Genomic DNA, 19,470 nt, shown 5'->3' on the forward strand with positions numbered 1-19,470 from the left:
CTCTCTCCTCCTCTCTCTCTCCTCTCTCTCTCTCCTCTTCCTCTCCCCTCTCTCTCTCCTCTCCTCTCTCTCTCTCCTCTTCCTCTCCTCCTCTCCTCTCTCCTCTTCCTCTCCCCTCTCCTCTCTCCTCTTCCTCTCCCCTCTCCTCTTCCTCTCCTCTCTCCTCTCTCCTCTCTCCTCTCTCCTCTCTCCTCTCTCCTCTCTCCTCTCTCCTCTCTCCTCTCTCCTCTCTCCTCTACAGGAAGCTCCACTGTATGAGGAACAACATTCATATGAATCTGTTTTCCTCCTTCATCCTGCGTGCTGTCTCCATCCTGATTAAAGATGTCCTGCTAGACTCCCTGTCCGTCCCCCTGGCCCCCGGGGCTGACACCCACCATCAGGTAGACACACACACACACTTGGATAACACACACACACACACCTGGATAGTACACACACACACACACACTTGGATAACACACACACACTCCTGGATAGTACACACACACACACACACACACACACACACACACACACACACACACACACACACACACACACACACACACACACACACACACACACACACACACACACACACACACACACACACACACACACACACACACACACACACACACACACACACACACACACACACACACACACTGTTAAACCTGTGGAGCCACCACGTATAGGGGCACACACACACACACACACACACACACACACACACACACACACACACACACACACACACACACACACACACACACACACACACACACACACACACACACACACACACAGGGTCAAGGTTAGCGATAACAGACACTGCGTATTTATAGTATCTGTAATGAACTTCGTCTGTTGTTTGTAGAGAGGCAGACCGAAATGCAGCGTGTAGGTTACTCATGATCTTTAATAAACATAAAGCGGTACATGAAATAATAGAAAATACAAAAACAACAAACAAGTGAAACAAAATACAGCCTATCTGGTGACTAACACTAAGACAGGTACAATCACCCACGAAATACAACGCGCACACAGGCTACCTAAATACGGTTCCCAATCCGAGACAACTAGAATCAGCTGACTCCAATTAGGAATCGCCTCAGGCAGCCAAGCCTAACTAGACACACCCCTACTAATACACACTCCTAATTAATACAAACCCCAATACGAAACACAACATATAAACCCATGTCACACCCTGGCCTACCCAAACATATAACAAAAACACAAGATACAATGACCAAGGCGTGACAGTATCCTTGATGCTAATTCCATTGGCTGTGTGTCTGTTATATAAACTCAGCAAAAAAAGAAATGTCCTCTCATTGTCAACTGCGTTTAATTTCAGCAAATTTAACATGTGTAAATTTTTCTATGAACATAACAAGATTCAACAACTGAGACATAAACTGAACCAGTTTCACAGACACGTGACAAACAGAAATGAAATAACATGTCCCTGAAAAAAGGGGGAAATAAGTAACAGTCAGTATCTGGTGTGGCCACCAGCTGCATTAAGTACTGCAGTGCATCTCCTCCTCATGGACTGCACCAGATTTACCAGTTCTTGATGAGAGATTTTACCCCATTCTTTCACCAAGGCACAAGCAAGTTCCCGGAGGGAATGGGGGGAATGGCTCTAGTCCTCACTCTCCGATCCAATAGGTCCCAGACATGCTCAATGGGATTGAGATCCGGGCTCTTCGCTGGCCATTCCTGTCTTGCAGGAAATCACGCACAGAACGAGCAGTGTGGCTGGTGGCATTGTCATGCTGGAGGGACATGTCAGGATGAGCCTGCAGGAAGGGTACCACATGAGGGAGGGGGATGTCTTCCCTGTAACGCACAGCGTTGAGATTGCCTGCAATGACAACAAGCTCAGTCCGATGATGCTGTGACACACCGCCCCAGACCATGACGGACCCTCCATCTCCAAATCGATCCCGCTCCAGAGTACAGGCCTCGGTGTAACGCTCATTCCTTCGACAATAAACGCAAATCCGACCATCACCCCCTGGCGAGACAAAACCGTGACTCGTCAGTGAAGAGCACTTTTTGCCAGTCATGTCTGGTCCAGCGACGTTGTTGCCGGTGATGTCTGGTGAGGACCTTACAACAGTCCGACAAGCCCTCAGTCCAGCCTCTCTCAGCCTATTGGGGACAGTCTGAGCACTGATGAAGGGATTGTGCGTTCCTGGTGTAACTCAGGCAGTTGTTGTTGCCATCCTGTACCTGTCCCGCAGGTGTGATGTTCGGATGTACCGATCCTGTGCAGGTGTTGTTACACGTGGTCTGCCACTGCGAGGACGATCAGCTGTCTGTCCTGTCTCCCTGTAGCGCTGTCTTAGGCGTCCCACAGTACGGACATTGCAATTTATTGCCCTGGCCACATCTGCAGTTCTCATGCCTTCTTGCAGCCTAAGGCACGTTCATGCAGATGAGCAGGGACCCTGGGCATCTTTCTTTTGGTGTTTTTCAGAGTCAGTAGTGTGACGACCCTCCCACTCTGTGTGACGACCCTCCCACTCTGTGTGACGTCCCTCCCACTCTGTGTGACGACCCTCCCACTCTGTGTGACGTCCCTCCCACTCTGTGTGACGTCCCTCCCACTCTGTGACGACCCTCCCACTCTGTGTGACGTCCCTCCCACTCTGTGTGACGTCCCTCCCACTCTGTGTGACGACCCTCCCACTCTGTGTGACGTCCCTCCCACTCTGTGTGACGACCCTCCCACTCTGTGTGACGACCCTCCCACTCTGTGTGACGACCCTCCCACTCTGTGTGACGTCCCTCCCACTCTGTGTGACGACCCTCCCACTCTGTGTGACGACCCTCCCACTCTGTGTGACGTCCCTCCCACTTTGTGTGACGACCCTCCCACTCTGTGTGACGACCCTCCCACTCTGTGTGACGACCCTCCCACTCTGTCTGTCGAGTTCTTTCTCTTTGCTCTTGTTTTCCTTAATAGGATGTCGGTGGGCGGAGCCGGGAGGGTCGTCAGGGAAATGGGACACACCTTGGCTCAGGTGTGTCCCAGGATAAATACACCACTTCCCCATTCATGGAGGAGACTCTCTCCATGCAGACACAGACAGATTTTGGTTGTGTTATTTCTGTGGCTATTTGGTTTGTTTGCATTGACACCTTTCAACAGCCCTCATTATCAGATGTAAACACGCGACCACTCACTTACACTACTTACTAAACACACACCTTTGTTAATTGTATTTACTTTACTTCATTTAATAAATATATTTTGTTATTCTTTATCTCCACGTTGCCTCCCTTTTTGTTATGGGCTTCGAGCCGGTCCGTGTCAGTAGAAAGGCCTCTTTAGTGTCCTAAGTTTTCATAACTGTGACCTTAATTGCCTACCGTCTGTAAGCTGTTAGTGTCTTAACGACCGTTCAACAGGTGCATGTTCATTAATTGTTCATGGTTCATTGAACAAGCCTGGGAAACAGTGTTCAAACCCTTTACAATGAAGGTCTGTGAAGTTATTTGAAAGACAACGTTTCTTCTTTCTGCTGAGTTTATAGTAGTCTTGTCCCAGGCCAAGTGTGTGTGTGTATGTTATCCAGGTGTGTGTGTTACCCAAGTGTGTGTATGTATGTTATCCAGGTGTGTGTGTTACCCAAGTGTGTGTGTGTGTCTCTGCATAGCAACGTCTTTATATATGGACTTATTCCTGTCTCTCTCATAGACGGTTGCCGGGTGCCGTATCGCCATGGTGATGATGCAGTACAGCGTCATCGCCAACAACTATTGGCTGCTGGTGGAAGGCATCTACCTGCACAGCCTCCTGGTCGTCACTGTGTTCACTGAGAGGAACTACTTCGGCATCTACCTGTTTATCGGCTGGGGTGAGGAGGGTGTGTGTGCGTGTGTGTGCGTGTGTGTGTGTGTGTGTGTGTGTGTGTACATGTGTGCGTGTGTGTGCGTGTGTGTGTGTGTGTATGTGTGTACGTGTGTGTGTGTGTGTGTGTGTGTGTGTGTGTGTGTGTGTGTGTGTGTGTGTGTGTGTGTGTGTGTGTGTGTGTGTGTGTGTGTGTGTGTGTGTGTGTGTGTGTGTGTGTGTGTGTGTGTGTGTGTGTGTGTGTGTGTGTGTGTGTTTAGATGTGTGTGATTGGTGATCCTCCCTCTCTCTTTTCTCCTTCTCATCAGGTGCTCCTCTGATATTCGTGTTGCCGTGGGTGATAGTCAAATACCTGTACGAGAATGAAGAGTGAGTGAATAAATATGATTTATTAAATGTGTCGTTTCCATGGTAATGGAATGATGCTGAGACACATCTTTTTCTTAGTAAACCAATACAAGTCTCTACTTTGAACAAATGTATAAAGTAAATACAAAAAGTAAACATTTACTGGAAAAACATCTGCACAGTTCCACCTGTAAATGTGTTTTTGTCAAATGTTCAGTGTAAACTGTTAAAAGTAGTGCTTGTGCATAGAGGTGTATGGGTTTGGTAAACTATGAAATCAATGCTTTTTGTTTAGTATACATTTTAGAGTGAAACATCTGAGTCTCAGTGTCGTTCGGTTACTGTGGAATTACCCAAATATGATCAGTTAAAATCTGTGAGGTAAATGATCACTCTTTTATGACTAAGAGTTTTCAGAGCTCTCTTTAAAATACATATTTTTTTCAAATGTATGTTTTATGAGGCTACATAGGCCATCATTGAAAATAAGAATTTGTTCTTAACTGACTTGCCTAGTAAAATAAAGTTTTTTTTTTTAATTAAAAAACTATATGCTAATGTTGATTAAAACCCATTATGAGTTGAGACTGTTCCCCCTCTCTCCTTAGACTGTTCCCCCTCTCTCCTTAGACTGTTTCCCCCTCTCTCCTTACTGTTCCCTCTCTCTCCTTAGACTGTTCCCTCTCTCCTTAGACTGTTCCCCCTCTCTCTCTCCTTAGACTGTTCCCTCTCTCCTTAGACTGTTCCCCCTCTCTCTCTCCTTAGACTGTTCCCTCTCTCCTTAGACTGTTCCCCCTCTCTCTCTCCTTAGACTGTTCTCTCTCTCTCCTTAGACTGTTCTCTCTCTCTCCTTAGACTGTTCCCTCTCTCTCCTTAGACTGTTCTCTCTCTCTCCTTAGACTGTTCTCTCTCTCACTCCTTAGACTGTTCCCCCTCTCTCTTCTTAGACTGTTCCCTCTCTCTCTCCTTACTGTTCCCTCTCTCTCCTTAGACTGTTCCCTCTCTCCTTAGACTGTTCCCCCTCTCTCTCTCCTTAGACTGTTCTCTCTCTCTCCTTAGACTGTTCTCTCTCTCTCCTTAGACTGTTCCCTCTCTCTCCTTAGACTGTTCTCTCTCTCTCCTTAGACTGTTCTCTCTCTCACTCCTTAGACTGTTCCCCCTCTCTCTTCTTAGACTGTTCTCTCTCTCTCTCCTTAGACTGTTCCCTCTCTCTCTCCTTAGACTGTTCCCTCTCTCTCTCTCCTTAGACTGTTCCCTCTCTCCTTAGACTGTTCCCCCTCTCTCCTTAGACTGTTCCCTCTCTCCTTAGACTGTTCCCCCTCTCTCCTTAGACTGTTCCCCCTCTCTCTGTTCCCTCTCCTTAGACTGTTCCCCCTCTCTCTCTCCTTAGACTGTTCCCCCTCTCTCCTTAGACTGTTCCCTCTCCCTCCTTAGACTGTCCCCCCTCTCTCCTTAGACTGTTCCCCCTCTCTCCTTAGACTGTTCCCCCTCTCTCCTTAGACTGTTCCCTCTCTCTCCTTAGACTGTTCCCCCTCTCTCCTTAGACTGTTCCCCCTCTCTCCTTAGACTGTTCCCCCTCTCTCCTTAGACTGTTCCCTCACTCTCCTTAGACTGTTCCCCCTCTCTCTCTCCTTAGACTGTTCCCTCTCTCCTTAGACTGTTCTCTCTCTCTCCTTAGACTATTCCCTCTCTCTCTCCTTAGACTGTTCCCTCTCTCTCTCTCCTTAGACTGTTCCCTCTCTCTCTCTCCTTAGAAGGTCCCCTCTCTCTCCTTAGACTGTTCCCTCTCTCTCTCTCCTTAGACTGTTCCCTCTCTCTCTCTCCTTAGAAGGTCCCCTCTCTCTCCTTAGACTGTTCCCTCTCTCTCTCTCCTTAGAAGGTCCCCTCTCTCTCCTTAGACTGTTCCCTCTCTCTCTCTCCTTAGAAGGCCCCCTCTCTCTCCTTAGACTGTTCGCTCTCTCACTCCTTAGAGTTAGACCACACATTCTCTGTAGCTCACTACTTGGAAAACATTACATATGCAGGGTATGTAGATTTAGGCTGGGATATAATCAGATCAGAGGTGGATCCACATCATCTTGACATTTAAAGGTCTTTTCCGATTGAGCCGACATATGGAGCCTTTACAGTGGATGCAGTCTCCTGCGAACGTGGGAATGTTGTGATGCTAATAATGATGATGACGATGGTGGTGGTGATGATGGTGGTGATGGTGATGATGATGATCGTGATGATGTTGATGATGATGATGGTGTTGATGATTGTGGTGATGGTGATGATGATGGTGGTGATGATGGTGGTGATGATGGTGGTGATGGTGATGATGATGATGGTGATGATGTTGATGATGATGATGGTGATGATAATGATGATGATGGTGGTAGTGATGATGTTGATGTTGATGTTGATGTTGATGATGATGATGATGATGATGATGATGATGATGATGATGATGATGGTGGTAGTGATGATGTTGATGATGATGATGATCGTGATGATGTTGATGATGGTGTTGATGATTGTGGTGATGGTGATGATGATGATGGTGATGATGGTGGTGATGATGATGACGATGATGGTGGTGATGATGGTTATGATGGTGATGATGATGATGGTGATGATGTTGATGATGATGATGATGGTGATGATAATGATGATGATGATGGTAATGATGATGATGATAATGATGATGATGTTGTTTAGGTGCTGGGAGAGGAACATCAACATGGGTTACTGGTGGATTATACGTCTCCCTATCCTGTTAGCTTACCTGGTGAGTTTATTCTCTCTCTCTCTCTCTCTCTCTCTCTCTCTCTCTCTCTCTCTCTCTCTCTCTCTCTCTCCCTCTCTCTCTCTCTCTCCTCTCTCTCTCTCTCTCTCTCTCTCTCTCTCTCTCTCTCTCTCCCTCTCTCTCTCTCTCTCTCTCTCTCTCTCTCTCTCTCTCTCTCTCTCTCTCTCTCTCTCTCTCTCTCTCTCTCTCTCTCTCTCTCTCTCTTCTTCTCTCTCTCTCTCTCTCTCTCTCTCTCTCTCTCTCTCTCTCTCTCTCTCTCTCTCTCTCTCTCTCTCTCTCTCTCTCTCTCTCTCTCTCTCTCTCTCTCTCTCTTCTCTCTCTCTCTCTCTCTCTCTCTCTCTCTCTCTCTCTCTCTCTCTCTCTCTCTCTCTCTCTCTCTCTCTCCTTCTCTCTCTCTCTCTCTCTCTATCTCTCTCTTTCTCTATCTCTCTCTCTCTCTCTCTCTCTCTCTCTCTCTCTCTCTTCCTCTCTCTCTCTCTCTCTCTCTCTCTCTCTCTCTCTCTCTCTCTCTCTCTCTCTCTCTCTCCTCTCTCTCTCTCTCTCTCTCTCCTCTCTCTCTCTCTCTCTCTCTCTCTCTCTCTCTCTCTCTCTCTCTCTCTCTCCCTCTCTCTCTCTCTCTCTCTCTCTCTCTCTCTCTCTCTCTCTCTCTCTCTCTCTCTCTCTCTCTCTCTCTCTTCTCTCTCTCTCTCTCTCTCTCTCTCTCTCTCTCTCTCTCTCTCTCTCTCTCTCTCTCTCTCTCTCTTCTCTCTCTCTCTCTCTCTCTCTCTCTCTCTCTCTCTCTCTCTCTCTCTCTCTCTTTAACCCTCTCTCTCTCTCTCTCCCTCTTCCTCTATTATGTCCAGTAACTAGAATATCGCATAAATCATAAATCTTCATTTTTATTATAAAAAATATATAAATTTGATAAATTCCAAAATTGTTACTATTTATTAGATATACTTTTTGATTACGTCCATTCAGTGATCAAGTCTTAATGTTTAAAAATGTTATTTTACATCTTCAATGATTTGCTATTTTAACCCAGTTCAGCAGGTATAGCTAAACGCAGTGCTCATTCCACTAGCAGTCAGTGGAGGAAGGACTCCTCCTGCATGCATCATGTTTACAGTGGAGGCAGGACTCCTCCTGCATGCATCATGTTTACAGTGGAGGCAGGACTCCTCCTGCATGCATCATGTTTACAGTGGAGGCAGGACTCCTCCTGCATGCATCATGTTTACAGTGGAGGAAGGACTCCTCCTGCATGCATCATGTTTACAGTGGAGGAAGGACTCCTCCTGCATGCATCATGTTTACAGTGGAGGCAGGACTCCTCCTGCATGCATCATGTTTACAGTGGAGGCAGGACTCCTCCTCCTGTTTACATGCATCATGCATCATTTTACAGTGGAGGCAGGACCCTCCTGCATGCATCATGTTTACAGTGGAGGCAGGACCCCTCCTGCATGCATCATGTTTACAGTGGAGGCAGGACTCCTCCTGCATGCATCATGTTTACAGTGGAGGCAGGACTCCTCCTGCATGCATCATGTTTACAGTGGAGGCAGGACCCCTCCTGCATGCATCATGTTTACAGTGTCCATGTATGTTAGTAGAAGAAGTTATAGTTCTGGGAGACCCTGCCTATATTACACACACACACACACACGCACGCACGCACGCACACACACACACACACACACGCACACGCACACGCACACGCACACGCACACGCAGACACGGACGGACGGACGGACGGACGGACGGACGGACGGACGGACGGACGGGACGGACGGACGGACGGACGGACGGACGGACGGACGGACGGACGGACGGACGGACGGACAGACAGACAGACAGACAGTTGGTTGCTAATATTTAGGCTTAATTTCTTTCTCCTTTTGTCTTTTTTCTCTTTCTCAGATGAATTTCTTTATCTTCATCCGGATTATAAAGATCCTGATGTCGAAGCTCAAGGCCCATCAGATGAGATACACAGATTACAAGTTCAGGTGGTTGAGGTCTTCAAATCCCTCCATCCCATCTTCCCTTCTAAAGTCATGTACCTGATATATTAACGGGTTACAGAGTTGTATGTCTATTGTGTGGTTGGTCTCTGTAACATTCTCCTTTTATGACCCCAACTTTTCCTCTCGCCCCTTCTGCCCTCCTTCTTTCAATTTGATAACTCTCTATCTCTCCCCCTCGCTTTTTCACCTTCTCCCTCTTCTCTCTCTCCCTCATACTCTCTCTCCCCTTCTCTCTCTCCCTCGTTCTTTCACCTTCTCTCCCTCATACTCTCTCCCCCCTTCTCTCTCTCCCTCGTTCTTTCACCTTCTCTCCCTCATACTCTCTCTCACCTTCTCTCTCTCTCTCTCTCTCTCTCTCCCTCTCTCAGGCTGGCTAAATCCACTCTGACCCTCATCCCTCTGCTGGGTATTCACGCCATCCTCTTCACCTTAGTCATCGATGAGTCCGTCCCCAAAGGTTCCAAGATGCGTCTCATCCGCCTCTTCTACGACCTCCTCTTCAACTCCTTCCAGGTCAGGAGATCAAACTTAAATCACTTCCTGTATAGGTATCATTGGATAAATACCATATGGCACCCTCTTCCCTATAGAGTGCACTATTTTTGGCCAGCTCCCACAGGGCATAACATTATTAGGACTGTAATGTGGTGGTATGTTGTGTCACCGTGGTGATAAGGTGTAATTCTGTCATAGAGGTGAAATAGGGTAGTAATAAGACTGTAATGTGGTGGTATGTTGTGTCACCAAGGTGATAAGGTGTAACTCTGTCATAAAGGTGAAATAGGGTAGTAATAGACTGCAATTTGAATATGAACATGTACATATGAATAGTGTGTAAATATTATTTTGTTGTCTCTTGGTGTCTTTCCTATATATATATATATATATATATATATATATATATATATATATATATATATATATATATATATATATATATATATAAACAAATAATATTTAATGTACCATCTTGTTCTTGTCTATTGGTGGTGTAAAGTACTAAAGTAAAAATATTTTAAAGTACTTTAAAGTACTAAGTCGTTTTTTTTCCGTACTTTTACTATTCATATTTTTGACAACTTTTACTTTTATTTCATACATTTCCGCTGGCCCCCAAATTTACAAAAGTAAATCAAATAAAAACAAGAAAATCATGTCATTTGGTTTGCTAAATATTAGGAATTTGAAATGATTTATACTTTTACTTTTGATACGTAAGTATAGTTTAGCAATTACATTTGCTTTTGATACTTAAGTGTATTTAAAACCAAATACTTTTTTATTTTTACTCAAGTAGGATTTTTACTTGAGTCACTTTTACTTGAGTCATTTTCTATTAAGTAATCTTTACTTTTACCCAAGTATGACAACTGGATACTTGTTCTCCCACTGCTTTTACTGTCATTTATTTAGACCCCAGGAAGAGTAGCTGAGACATGTGCAGTAGCTAAAGGGGAACCTAATAAACTAAACTAATGTGGTGTTATGGTGTGTTACCATGGTGATAAGGTGTTCTTAACCTCTCCCTCTCTACAGGGCCTACTGGTGGCCATCTTGTATTGTTTCGTCAACAAAGAGGTGAGTCTGAATGCCCTTTTCCCTCTCACTCCTCTCTCCCTCTCCCCCTCTTATAGAATCTTATCAGTATCTGTCTTCATCTGCTTCTCTCTCTCTCTCTCTCCCTCTCTCTCCCTCTCTCTCTCTCTCTCTCTCTCTCTCTCTCTCTCTCTCTCTCTCTCTCTCTCTCTCTCGCTCTCTCACTCTCTCTTTTTTCCTCCCTCCTCTCTCCTTCTCTCTCCCTCCATCTGTTTGTCTCTCTCCAGGTCCAGTCTGAGATGTTGAAAAAGTGGAAGAGGTGGAAGCTGGGTAAAGACATCGAGGAAGAGTACCGTCATACATACAGCCACGCGCCTCATGTCAAAAGCGGCAGCATCGTCACCGGCAACCTGGCCAGTGTCCAAGACAACAGCAGCGACCATAAAGACTCACAGTTGACCCCCAACCCCGACTACGACCCAGATCCTAACCCTGCCTCAACCTCCATCACCCCCAATGAGAGCAGTAGATTGGTGGGGTCCTGCCACCACAGGACGGATAAAACAAAGACTCAATCCTCCCTGCAGTGTCCCTCCACACCACATGGTGGCACTAACAATTGCAGCACTCTGATGGAGGACATTTGTCTGGAGGAGAGGGCTCAGAGTTATACATGCCCAGAGGAGGGTGCCGAAAGCAACTTCTGACCAACGGGGAAGACCATTTTATTTTATTTATTTTACCTTTATTTTACTAGGCAAGTCAGTTAAGAACAAATTCTTATTTTCAATGACGGCCTAGGAACAGTGGGTTAACTGCCTGTTCAGGGGCAGAACGACAGATTTGTACCTTGTCAGTTCGGGGGTTCGAACTTGCAACCTTTCGGTTACTAGTCCAACGCTCTAACCACTAGGCTACCCTGCCGCGCCATCCCTGGCCTATGGATAAATTGATTGGTTGATTGATAGATAGATTGATTGGTTGATTGATAGATTGATTGGTTGATTTATAGATTGCTAAAGTGTTCTGGTGTAGAAAGAGACAACACACCTACTGGAGGGGACCGATTGGTTGATTGCTTGATTGATTGATTGATTGATTGGTTGGTTGATTGATTGATTGGTTGATTACAGGTCCAGAAGACTTGATGGTCTGAAAATATGAAACATTTGACTGTTTATTTTTCTGTGACCATATTTTGACCCCACGGGATTGATCACATTCCCCACTGTGTTCAGGTTGACAAGGACTACTGCTAAGGGAAACTAGCAGGCCTGCTGTGTTCAGCTGTGTTCAGGTTGACAAGGACTACTGCTAAAGGGAAACTAGCAGGCCTGCTAGCTGTGTTCAGGTTGACAAGGACTACTGCTAAAGGGAAACTAGCAGGCCTGCTAGCTGCTGTGTTCAGGTTGACAAGGACTACTGCTAAAGGGAAACTAGCAGGCCTGCTAGCTGTGTTCAGGTTGACAAGGACTGCTGCTAAAGGGAAACTAGCAGACCTGCTAGCTGTGTTCAGGTTGAGTACTGCTAAAGGGAAACTAGCAGGCCTGCTAGCTGTGTTCAGGTTGACAAGGACTACTGCTAAAGGGAAACTAGCAGGCCTGCTAGCTGTGTTCAGGTTGACAAGGACTACTGCTAAAGGGAAACTAGCAGGCCTGCTAGCTGTGTTCAGGTTGACAAGGACTACTGCTAAAGGGAAACTAGCAGGCCTGCTAGCTGTGTTCAGGTTGACAAGGACTACTGCTAAAGGGAAACTCCCTATTGATAGCTAAAGGGAAACAGCAGGCCTGCTAGCTGTGTTCAGGTTGACAAGGACTACTGCTAAAGGGAAACTAGCAGGCCTGCTAGCTAGGTTGAGTACACTACTTTAGACCAGAACCAGGCCTATTGTATATAGTACACTACTTTTCAGACCAGAACCCCTATTGTATATAGTACTAGCAGGCCTACTTTAGACCAGAGCACTATTCCCTATATAGTGCAATATAGACCAGAGCACTATTCCCTATATACTACACTACTTTATACCAGAACCCAATTGTATATAGTACACTACTTTAGACCAGAGCCCTATTCCCTATATAGTGCACTACTTTAGACCAGAGCCCTATTCCCTATATAGTGCACTACATTAGACCAGAGCCCTATTCCTATATAGTGCACTACATTAGACCAGAGCCCTATTCCCTATATAGTGCACTACATTAGACCAGAGCCCTATTCCCTATATAGTGCACTACATTAGACCAGAGCCCTATTCCCTATATAGTGCACTACATTAGACCAGAGCCCTATTCCCTATATAGTGCACTACATTAGACCAGAGCCCTATTCCCTATATAGTACACTACATTAGACCAGAGCCCTATTCCCTATATAGTGCACTACATTAGACCAGAGCCCTATTCCCTATATAGTGCACTACATTAGACCAGAGCCCTATTCCCTATATAGTACACTACATTAGACCAGAGCCCTATTCCCTATATAGTGCACTACATTAGACCAGAGCCCTATTCCCTATATAGTGCACTACATTAGACCAGAGCTCTGTATAGTGCATAGGTTGCCATATGAAAGTTCAGCTGTGGTTCTGTATGACCCTCAGCAGCCACCGTACTTCACTGTTGCTTTTGGCTTGCACGGTTCAGTCTAGTTCAGCACGTTCCTACCAAAACAACCATGGACACGTCTTGTTGATAACATCATAACTAAACCTATTACATATTATAGATCTAATCCGTGGCAAAATAAGTCACATTTACAAAGATTTACACGCACACACAAAGAGACACACACACACACAGAGACACACACACACAGAGAGACACACACACACACAGAGAGACACACACACGCACACACAGAGAGACACACACAGAGAGACACACACACACAGAGAGACACACACACACAGAGAGACACACACACAGAGAGACACACACACGCACACACGCACACAAAGAGAGACACACACACACACAGAGAGACACACACACGCACACACGCACACACAGAGAGACACACACACACACACAGAGAGACACACACACACACAGAGAGACACACACACACAGAGACACACACACACACACACACACACAGAGAGACACACACACACAGAGACACACACACACACACACACAGAGAGACACACACACACGCACACACATGCACACACACACACACACACACACAGAGACACACACACACACACATGTTCCTGCCAGAGCGTTCTATCTCTGCCCTCTCAGGCCAGGACAGGACCAGATCAGAACACCCCAGGGAACAGACTCAGCTGTGGAACAACGGGACATTCCAGAATGTTGCCAGGTCTGTCTGGCATTCAGACAGACATTTCTGGAACCCCAGAGGATTATGGGACTGTGGAGGACTGGACCTCTCACTCTCTCTCTGAGAGGATTATGGGTAGTTTGTTTGGGTGCAATTTGTTTTGGAGTGAATATTGAGTTTCTCCATGAACTGTTGGCCCCATTTGAGTGGACAGACAGAGAAATGGACAGACTCACAGACAGAGAAACAGACAGACTCACAGACAGAGAAACATACAGACTCACAGACAGAGAAACAGCCAGACTCACAGACAGACTCACAGACAGACTCACAGACAGACTCACAGACAGAGAAACAGACAGACTCACAGACAGAGAAACAGACAGACTCACAGACAGACTCACAGACAGAGAAACAGACAGACTCACAGACAGACTCACAGACAGAGAAACAGACAGACTCACAGACAGAGAAACAGACAGACTCACAGACAGAGAAACAGACAGACTCACAGACAGAGAAACAGACAGACTCACAGACAGAGAAACAGACAGACTCACAGACAGACTGTATAAATGTAAGGTCCTATAAGGACAGCCAACCTACCGACCACCAATCAGACAAAAGGATGCATCATACCAGCTCTTACCTCCAGGGGGACTATAAGATATGGGGTACTCCCTTCCCCCATCCATGCACCCCTCCCCCTTTCCCCTCTTCTTCTTTTCGTTGACCCGACATATTCTGTCAGTATGTCTGTATGGTTGTGGACTAGTGGAGATATTACAATGTCTGTATGGTTGTGGACTAATGGAGATATTACAATGTCTGTATGGTTGTGGACTAATGGAGATATTACAATGTCTGTATGGTTGTGGACTAATGGAGATATTACAATGTCTGTATGGTTGTGGACAAGCGCTACGGACTAATGGAGATATTACAATGTCTGTATGGTTGTGGACAAGCGCTACGGACTAATGGAGATATTACAATGTCTGTATGGTTGTGGACAAGCGCTACGGACTAATGGAGATATTACAATGTCTGTATGGTTGTGGACAAGCGCTACGGACTAATGGAGATATTACAATGTCTGTATGGTTGTGGACTAATGGAGATATTACAATGTCTGTATGGTTGTGGACAAGCGCTACGGACTAATGGAGATATTACAATGTCTGTATGGTTGTGGACTAATGGAGATATTACAATGTCTGTATGGTTGTGGACTAATGGAGATATTACAATGTCTGTATGGTTGTGGACTAATGGAGATATTACAATGTCTGTATGGTTGTGGACAAGCGCTACGGACTAATGGAGATATTACAATGTCTGTATGGTTGTGGACTAATGGAGATATTACAATGTCTGTATGGTTGTGGACTAATGGAGATATTACAATGTCTGTACATGTAGATGGTGAAGATACAAGGCTTTCTATTTCTGTGGATGTTTCATTCTGTGACCTCACCGTGCAGGAAAACCTCTAGATCGTAGGTCCTGGAGAAACTCCTATGCTTGTGATCTACCCCAGTGTTTCTCAGACTAATCAGAGCTTGATGATGCGAAGGGCTAATACCCAATAGGCTGATCTGTCCTCACTGAACCCACGTACAGTGTGTGAGTTCAAGGGCGTCGTCATCATGAGAAGGGCCCAGAGGATTTCCTGACTACGTTAACTAACCAGGAACGACTCTGCAATCCCATTGTTCTTAACTAACACCAGCTAAAGGCCTGGGCCTGTATTCACAAAGTGTCTCCTGAGTGGCGCAGTGGTCTAAGTTACTGTAGCTACAGTGCCAGACACATCACTACAGACACCCTGGTTTGAATCCAGGTTCTATCACAACCGGCTGTGATTGGGAGTCCCACAGGGCGGTGCACAATTGGCTCAGCGTCGTCCGGGGCAGGCCGTCGTTGTAAATAAAAATATGTTCTTAACTGTCTTGCCTAGTTAAATAAAGGTTTAAGAGTATGAATGCTGATCTAGGATCAGGTCCTCCCTGTCCATGTAATCTTATTTGTTATGTTCTGAAAGGCAAACGTGATTCTAGATCAGCGCTCCTGCTCCTATTCTTAGACGTATTGAGAATACGGGCCCTGGGTAGGTCCCATGGGCAGGGTAAACTCCTGTCTCTAGCCTACTCATGACCTGATATCTCCATGATATGTAGAATGTACATACCAAGTTCTAAAACAGAAGAAGAGGAATGAAATATGTTATTCTGTGTTCCGTTAGAAGTCGACCTGATTCTAATAATTCTAATGATTAAAAGAGATGACCAACTGACCATCAAGACTGTTCTCTCTTCCTGCATCCTGAAGGTCACCTTATTCTCTATATAGTACACTACTTTTGACTAGAACCCTATTCCTTATTATAGTGCACTACTTTTGACACAGAGCCCTATTCCCTATATAGTGCACTACTTTTGCCACAGAACCCTATTCCTTATATAGTGCACTACTTTTGACACAGAGCCCTATTCCTTATATAGTGCACTACTTTTGACACAGAGCCCTATTCCCTATATAGTGCACTACTTTTGACTAGAACCATATTCCTTATATAGTGCACTACTTTTTGGCACAGAACCCTATTCCCTATATAGTGCACTACTTCTAACACAGAGCCCTATGCGCTACAGTGAAGAGGGTTCACTTTGGGACACACCCTCTGTCATCACGTGGTTTAAACAAAGGCTTGAATACCAATCAGTTGTTTACATGTACACTTACGTATCATTCTACACAATTGTTTCACCAACCATTCCCCATTGATTGATTGATTGTTTCCTCTGAGGTCCTCATTACAATGCTACTATAATGATCTCAATGTGGTGGAATGGAAACCTGCTTCATTCTTTCTGTGTGTCAGCGGTTGACTTCACCTGAAGAGGAAGACGAGCAGGACTTCATTACACACTGGCTGATTCAGCGTCGCTTCCGCGTCATTTCAACGACTTTGAGCCGACGTGGAATAGACGTGGAATAGACGTTGTATAGACGTTGAATAGACGTTGTATTGACACTGTGGGAACGTACAGAAGGTCCAAAGGAAATGTTCCTTCTGCTTTAACCCTCTGAACTTCTGCTCAGTTTATCACGTATTATCATCATTACCATGTTGTTCAGCAGTCTGTCCTGTCTAGCCGTTGGCAGCTAGCCGCCTCTATTACCACTGTACTGCCAAGGAGAAACCAAGAGACGAGGCAGACCAGGAATCCAATTTGTCAACGTCAATATTTTCCAGGAAAGAAGAAAGAAAGAAAATAACTTGGCATTTCCAAAGAGCACATTGTGACAATCTCACTGAGGACACCTTAGAGCACGTTGTGACAATCTCACTGGTGACACCTTAGAGCACATTGTGACAATCTCACTGAGGACACCTTAGAGCACGTTGTGACAATCTCACTGGTGACACCTTAGAGCACGTTGTGACAATCTCACTGAGGACACCTTAGAACACGTTGTGACAATCTCACTGAGGACACCTTAGAGCACATTGTGACAATCTCACTGAGGACACCTTAGAGCACGTTGTGACAATCTCACTGAGGACACCTTAGAACACGTTGTGACAATCTCACTGGTGACAATCTCACTGAGGACACCTTAGAACACGTTGTGACAATCTCACTGGTGACACCTTAGAACACGTTGTGACAATCTCACTGGTGACACCTTAGAGCACGTTGACAATCTCACTGGTGACACTTAGAACACGTTGTGACAATCTCACTGGTGACACCTTAGAGCACGTTGTGACAATCTCACTGAGGACACCTTAGACAACAATCTCACTGAGGACACCTTAGAGGACACCTTAGAGCACGTTGTGACAATCTCACTGAGGACACCTTAGAGCACGTTGTGACAATCTCACTGAGGACACCTTAGAGCACGTTGTGACAATCTCACTGAGGACACCTTAGAACACGGACACCTTAGAGCACGTTGTGACAATCTCACTGAGGACACCTTAGAACACGTTGTGACAATCTCACTGGTGACACCTTAGAACACGTTGTGACAATTTCACTGGTGACACCTTAGAGCACGTTGTGACAATCTCACTGGTGACACCTTAGAACACGTTGTGACAATCTCACTAATGACACCTTAGAGTACGTTGTGACAATCTCACTGAGGACACCTTAGAGCACGTTGTGACAATCTCACTGGTGACACTTAGAACACGTTGTGACAATCTCACTGGTGACACCTTAGAGCACGTTGTGACAATCTCACTGAGGACACCTTAGAGCACGTTGTGACAATCTCACTGAGGACACCTTAGAGCACGTTGTGACAATCTCACTGGTGACACTTAGAACACGTTGTGACAATCTCACTGGTGACACCTTAGAACACGTTGTGACAATCTCACTGAGAACACCTTAGAACACGTTGTGACAATCTCACTGAGGACACCTTAGAGCACGTTGTGACAATCTCACTGAGGACACCTTAGAGCACGTTGTGACAATCTCACTGAGGACACCTTAGAACACGTTGTGACAATCTCACTGAGGACACCTTAGAACACGTTGTGACAATCTCACTGAGGACACCTTAGAGCACGTTGTGACAGTCTCACTGGTGACACCTTAGAGCACGTTGTGACAATCTCACTGGTGACACCTTAGAACACGTTGTGACAATCTCACTGGTGACACCTTAGAACACATTGTGACAATCTCACTGGTGACACCTTAGAACACGTTGTGACAATCTCATTGGTGACACCTTAGAACACGTTGTGACAATCTCACTGGTGACACCTTAGAACACGTTGTGACAATCTCACTGGTGACACCTTAGAACACGTTGTGACATGGACTGAGTCACAAGCAGAAGGATCCAGTTGAAAACACAAGCAGCTCTTCTAAATGATGAAAGTAATCGATCAAAGAGTTACTGTGTAAACAAAGAACGTATTTTCTCAAATCATAAATGTCTGTCTGTCTGTCTGTCTGTCTGTCTGTCTGTCTGTCTGTCTGTCTGTCTGTCTGTCTGTCTGTCTGTCTGTCTGTCTGTCTGTCTGTCTGTCTGTCTGTCTGTCTGTCTGTACGTACGTACAGTGGGGTTGGAACATTGCAGGCCCATCAGACTCAGGAACAGAACAATTTTTTTTTGGTCAAAAGTTGCTAATATATGCAAATAAAAAATATTATTGAATAGAAAACACTCGAAAGCTTCTAAAACCGTTAAAATTATGTCTGTATGTAAAGCAGAACTCTCAGGGCAGTCATTCTCCCAAACTCTCTCTTGTCATCAGAAAAGTTGGCCCAACTTTGACGTCATCGCCCCCACCCTTCTCAAGCACTTACAGGTCTGGGAACAGTCTCTTTGTCTTCAGCGATGTCTGCTTTCAATGGGGCTTCTCATTGTGAGAATCGCGCGCTCACGAGAGTTTTGGCGGGCCGAAACCTTTCGGTCACGCGAAAACAGGTCACTCTCATGCACGCTCTGCTCCGGTCCTGTCTTTTTTCCAAGATCGATTATACAATGCATGCGTTTCTGTTCGTCCTCACGATTGCTGTACACCTTTATAACATATTAAATCTTGATTATGAACTTAGTTTGACAAGTTTAGTCTACATATAATATGTAAGTTCGACGTT

At 45.5% G+C, this 19,470-nt stretch overlaps 1 protein-coding gene across 1 annotated transcript; it reads left to right on the forward strand.

Moving 5' to 3' along the window:
• The first annotated feature begins 272 nt into the window (after nucleotides 1–272).
• LOC124022398 (glucagon receptor-like) lies at nucleotides 273–11,698 on the forward strand. The gene is made up of 8 exons (XM_046337336.1): nucleotides 273–383; nucleotides 3,704–3,863; nucleotides 4,165–4,225; nucleotides 6,908–6,977; nucleotides 8,898–8,986; nucleotides 9,373–9,517; nucleotides 10,541–10,582; nucleotides 10,828–11,698. The coding sequence occupies exons 1-8, from the start codon at nucleotides 273–275 to the stop codon at nucleotides 11,245–11,247; spliced, it is 1,098 nt and encodes a 365-aa protein (XP_046193292.1). The 3' UTR covers nucleotides 11,248–11,698.
• The last annotated feature ends 7,772 nt before the right edge of the window (nucleotides 11,699–19,470 follow it).

This window comes from Oncorhynchus gorbuscha, unplaced genomic scaffold (assembly GCF_021184085.1).
Source record: "Oncorhynchus gorbuscha isolate QuinsamMale2020 ecotype Even-year unplaced genomic scaffold, OgorEven_v1.0 Un_scaffold_1369, whole genome shotgun sequence".
NCBI lineage: Eukaryota > Metazoa > Chordata > Actinopteri > Salmoniformes > Salmonidae > Oncorhynchus > Oncorhynchus gorbuscha.

Coding starts and splice junctions, on each gene's coding strand:
- LOC124022398 (XM_046337336.1), top strand. CDS start 273: ATGAATCTGTTTTCCTCCTTCATCCTGCGTGCTGTCTCCATCCTGATT. Junction 6,978..8,897: donor CTATCCTGTTAGCTTACCTG/GTGAGTTTATTC, acceptor TCTCTTTCTCAG/ATGAATTTCTTTATCTTCAT. Junction 9,518..10,540: donor TCCTCTTCAACTCCTTCCAG/GTCAGGAGATCA, acceptor CCCTCTCTACAG/GGCCTACTGGTGGCCATCTT.